Source organism: Mus pahari, chromosome 1, assembly GCF_900095145.1.
Source record: "Mus pahari chromosome 1, PAHARI_EIJ_v1.1, whole genome shotgun sequence".
NCBI classification, from domain to species: domain Eukaryota; kingdom Metazoa; phylum Chordata; class Mammalia; order Rodentia; family Muridae; genus Mus; species Mus pahari.
In genome coordinates, this window is record NC_034590.1 from 29,750,957 (window position 1) to 29,756,631 (window position 5,675).

The 5,675-nt window shown below is 39.9% G+C and overlaps 1 protein-coding gene across 2 annotated transcripts in view; it reads left to right on the forward strand.

The window, feature by feature from the left end:
- The window catches only part of Gabrb3 (gamma-aminobutyric acid type A receptor beta3 subunit), a 239,435-nt gene that overhangs the window by 174,016 nt on the left and 59,744 nt on the right, over positions 1-5,675 (forward strand). For both annotated transcript variants that reach the window (XM_021197353.1, XM_021197343.2), the window contains exon 4: positions 986-1,206. In XM_021197353.1, the coding sequence (XP_021053012.1) occupies positions 986-1,206 (221 nt within the window). The remainder of the gene's footprint in view (positions 1-985; positions 1,207-5,675) is intronic.

The window sequence follows — 5,675 nt, forward strand, 5'->3', positions numbered from 1 at the left end:
GGCCATTGCTTATGTGACTACTGACCATGCTTCTCTTGTGGGGGTTGTGGGAGGTGGTACCTTAGCCAAGGGCCAAAGTTCTAGGAGCATGAGGGAACGCCTACCATGTCATGTAGGTGAATTATGACCATCAGGGTTCAGACCTTAGCTCAACTGGATACCAGCCTGCAACTCCCCCCCCCACACACACACACACTTATGCAGTATGTATATATTTTCCTGATTTTATATGTTCAGCCTTTGTTTTGCCCCCCCACACACCCCAATTAGCTGTTTTGCCATAAATAACACAATGCAAAAGTTAGTTTATGGTTCCCTGGGTGGCATTTATTGGTTTTGCTGGTTGCATGTGGCAGTACTGTGGTCTTCTCCCATGCCCTCTGTGGCTTCAGGTTCCCATATTTTCTGTCATTACATTATCTCCAGTTGAGGTTATGGATCAGTTAGTGTAGGATAGTCAGGGTGAGCTGAGAAGAAAAGAACATGTGAAAGTTGGGGCACAGAGCCCTCCCACAGGCCACATCACCTCCAGTGGGAGTTTCTGGAAGTCCTATATTTGTAGCCCTTGCAAAGGCAGAAGAAAATAGCGTCAACTACATAGACAGTTTTATGGATAAAGTTCATCCATAGAACTTGGTTAAAACACTGTTGGCTTGGTGGAAAAGTATATACCTAGGGATCCAATCAAGTTCGCTGCCAGTTATCTGATTTTACAATAATGGTTTCTTAATCTTTATTGCTATATGATTGCCTCAAAAGGCAACCTGTCTGGTACCCTTAACTAAGTTAAGTAAAATTTTATATGAGATTTATATATGTCTTTACACATCATGCTTATTAAATGCAATGATTTCATTCCTAAGAAACCACCACTCTTTTTGCCCATTTCAGGACATGGGATTCAGCCTGGATTTGTCATTACATGCCAGAGTTATACTTGTGTTGAACCAACTAATTTTCTTTCTTTTCTTTCTCTTTTCCCCAGGATTATACCTTAACTATGTATTTCCAACAATACTGGAGAGATAAAAGGCTCGCCTATTCTGGGATCCCTCTCAACCTCACGCTTGACAATCGAGTGGCTGACCAGCTCTGGGTGCCCGACACATATTTCTTAAATGACAAAAAGTCATTTGTCCACGGAGTGACAGTGAAAAACCGCATGATCCGCCTCCACCCTGATGGGACAGTGCTGTATGGGCTCAGGTCTGTCTGCTCTGCAGGGCTGCTGTATGGGCTCAGGTCTGTCTGCTCTGCAGGGCCAGTTTTGAAGTTATGTGGTGCACTGGCATTGAGTTTCTCACTTGATATAATTATAGTAAGTGAGACCACGTCCTTAAATTAATTGGTAAATATCCATGAAATATTTCTAGCTTTGCAGGAAAAAAAAAAACCAAACTCATCACTCCCAGATTTAGAGCATTAGTGTTACTATAAATAGTCACTAACATTTGTTATTGGATAGTTTGTATATAATTGGGTTGCCATATCTAAGAACACAGATTCCCATATCATAGCCAAGTAAATGGGTAATTAATATTGCCCTGACATGTGAGAAGCTTTAATAGGTACTTTTCAAAGCTATCTGCATTGCTTAGAAGATATCTCCTGTGAAGATGTAAGGTACAGTCTCATTGGTAGTCAGGGCCACTGATATTTATGGAGAGATTAAGAGAGAGCCTTCTGCCTGAGACAGCATTTTCTCCAGGGCTTAGGATGTGGTCTCTCACCTGAAAACCAGGCTGCTTCCTGAGCTGCGCAGAGGAGGCCCAGTGCTTCTCTGATTACCAGGAAATGTCCCGACCTTCCTATGCTGTTCTATTCTGCTGCAAAGCAATGGTATAACTTTCCTGAATGATTTTCTTAAGTCCCCTGTCTCCTCGTGGATTTTAAACTGATTTTTGTTGTGTGCTGTTGTTTAGAATAGCAGTAAGTATGTGCCTGTCTAACTTTCTGGATGCCCTGGAATAGAAGCGCTCTTGAGGCCTTCTAGGAGAGCTCCACACTTTTTTTTTTAATAGAACACTTGTAAGTCTCTTGGAGGAAAACCTTTCTCAGGTTTTGAGTCGAGACCTCTTTCAGAAGACTCCAATAGCTGAAAGTAAACCCCCAACCAAGGGCGAGGAAATAAAAATCTCCATACTGTGACTTACTGATTCTCTAGTTAAGGAAGAGGGATTTATTTAACTTTGCCCTCACTGGAAAATGCTAAATGTCTGGTTTGTTTTTGTTTTTTGTTTTTTCAAACTACAGTATTGGAGCAAAAGTTGAAATTTCTGCCAAGTGAGACCTTTCTAAATATAAGGGAATAATGGCATATTTTTTTTTAATGTGGTAATACTTCACGAAAGTCTAGCCTGATGTTCTCATGGCCAGGTTTAACATTTTGTATTTTTTGCCTCACAATGAGACACTTAGCATCAGTGTAGGACAATGGTCATAGAAAAGAGTAACGAGATATCCCAGGACATAAAATAGAAAGCCGTTTATATGTTGTCCCCTTCCCTCACTGAAGCAGAGGCAGGAGATATGTATTTGTGCCAAACTTTTGTCTATCTGGTTGTGCATGAGTCTTCACGTCTGTCTGTCTGTGTGTGTACATGTCTGTAATGGGAAAAAGCTAAAAGCATATAGCAACTAAAATTGATACCTGACATTTTTAATTTTTAAAGAGAACATGTTCTTTTGTTTCTCTTTTTATTTTATTTTATCTTTTCTTCATTTAAAAATTAATCTTGCTGGGTGGAGGTGGTGCATGCCTTTAATCCAAGCCCTCCAGAGATGGAGACAAGTGAGACCAACCTGGTCTACAGAATGAGTTCCAGTACAGCCAGATCTACAAACAGAGAAACCACGTCTAAAGAAACCAACATAATATATATGTATTAGTTATGTGTTTATGTAAAGAGGTAGAAGACAACTTAAAGGAATTGGTTCCATCCTTCTACCATGTGGACTACTAGAATTGACCTCAGGTTGTCAAGCTTGGTGGCTAGTGTTTTTACCCATGAGTTGTTTTGCTAGCCCTACATTCTTTAATTTCTTGCCAGAAGTAGAGTATATCAATTTGTCTTTATTAAAATCAAAGGATTTTAACTTTAGGGAATAGGAATACAGTTCTATAATACACATGCAAGTGCTGTAATAAGCTTTCAAATTTCATTTGAAGGGGTTAAATTTAGTGCCAAACAATAGGTAAGAGTGAAAAATGACAAGAAAAAAGAAACACCATCAAGAGTATACTTTTCAAAATGTATTGTTAGCTCACACTTGGCCTTCAAATTAAATAGTAATGCAGTAATAAGTCAGAGGGGGCCTTTTGTATTGGCCTTTGCACAGTGATCTAAAAATAATCTCTTTGGTTGAATTTCCACCAGGTACTTGAAGTCAGGAAGCAGCTTTCCATGTAGTCTCTTTATCTGAGAACAGTTGCCACATGCTTTTCAACTCCTATTTCTGTAATCGTTCTTAGCATTTCTATGGACCTACACAAATCACCATAGGTGTAGGCTAGCCCGCATATCCTATGTATACAACCTCTGCATTGTGTCATCTGGCTTCTTGGAACTTGGCTGGTTTACAAATTTCTATCCTGTTATTCAAAAGAGTATACATTCATAACCCTTAACTTGAGCTTTTGAAGAAGCACATTAATAATTAAAGATACTGATTATTTTTTTAAAATTCGTCTTCTATATAGAAATATACATGTTTCTCTATAAAAATAAGGCACAGGTTCTCTTGTCAGTATTGTTTTCCTCCCTATCCTCAGCACTTCTTTCTTTTATTGTTGCACTTAGTGAATCACAGTGGTAACATAACAAGCCCGAGCTAAGCCAGTATCTCATGTCTGGATTATACACTGTATCTTTTGGTAAATAGGATCAGTTGCTCCTCAGTTTATAGTACTATGACATCTTTATTAACTCATCAGAAGCTGAACATGCTGTAATCATAATACATAGAATCTGCGCAGCCAACAGCATGCCAGTGTCTCCCCCTTGACCTATGCATATTGGCGGTCTCTGGAGCTTGAGGCTAGTTAGGAGTCGTGGATTGTGATGATGCCCAGCAACATAACAGAGGCTCCTGGGAAAGAGCAAAATTCAACATCCAAATTCAGTTCTCTCCTGAATGCCTTTTGCTTTTACATAGAAACATCACAAAGCTGAGATTGGCCTTCTACATCAGTTCTGTCTGTACTGTGTGCAGGAATGGAGGAGGTACACACTCCAGCCAAACTCTTCATAGTTCTGGCTTGCTGTCTTTGTACTCATGACAAGTCCCATCTAGCTGGGGGCAATTTCCTCCTGGCTTTGGGTGTAAGTTGGACTGATTGTTGCTGAGTCTTGCAGTTGAATTTTCTCACAGTTGGATATTGAGCTTGTCCTTCACCCTGTCTTTCCAGCTATTTTTTTTTTCTACTGTTGATCAGCCACTACCTTGTGTCTCGGAGTTTCTTTTCCTCCACTTATATAGCCATGAATCATCAAGTTCGGGGAGGTGGGAGGGCTTCTGAGTATTCTGGATAAGATAAAGAGCGTTGGCTATAGACCAGCAGTGACATACATTTGTACGTCAGATCAGCCTTATTCTGGGAAAGCATTGATCCTTCACTCTGCTGATGGAGTGAAAGGTTACTGGCGCTGGGAACTATTTCTTCCAACTGCTCCAGGGCCTTGAGATCAAGCTTTGCATGTATTCCGTAATGGTCACTGACTTTGACACAGCTGACCACAAAGGCAGACTGAGTCTCTGGCACAGGCCCACCTAGCTGTGGTGTTAGGGGACCTCTGGATGAGACACACTGCTGTCCTGGCATGGCATGCACCTTTTAAATTCTCCTTTGGACAGTCATGCCTTTCAACGTATCAAGAAGGTCTTGGCTACCTAGGGCTTCTAAACTCAAGAAGCCCTCATCTGCCCCTGTATAACTTGTCTACTTTGCCCAGGTACCTGTCACAGGTAGATCATCTTCCCTCTCCATCTTCTCTAGCTTCTTTTCGATTTCTTGGTCCTATTTTGCTGTTAATTGTCTTTCTTTGCCTCATAAAACACTGAGTTTTGCTCTTTGCTAGGTGTTAATAAGGAGGTTACAAATATAATGTCACTTGCCCTATAGCACCTGAGTTTGAATGATAGCTGTTAAAGCATGTTAGCCTATTTTGATGGGAAATACGAAATATTTTGGACAACACATGCTGTTAAAAACCACTAAAAATTATTAATATAACCAGTTGTATGGTTAATAGGATAAATTGCAAAAGATCCAAATTGAGTCTTATAATTGATTTTGCTTTTTATTATGAAACTGTGTACTTTTGTTTTTGTTTTTGTTTTATATGGTTGCTCAGTTCAACTATCTATTTACTCCATAAAAGATCTGATCTTGAGGCACAATATGTTGTGGCTTCACTCAACCCATCCTTCATTGTACAGCTTTATGCAACGGCCTTTCCTGGCCTTGTTTTCAATATTCCCTGCTGCACGATGCCTGTCTTCAGCAATTCTCTGAAACTTGAAGGAAAAAAATCTATGATTCCCCTCATTCTTGTATTTTCATGTTTCCAAAACCAATTCTATGAGGATTGCTCTGCCAATTCTGTCAGGCAGCTTGGGGTCGATTCTTCCCACTTTGTTTTTTTTTTTTTTTTTTTTTTTTTTTTTTTTTTTTT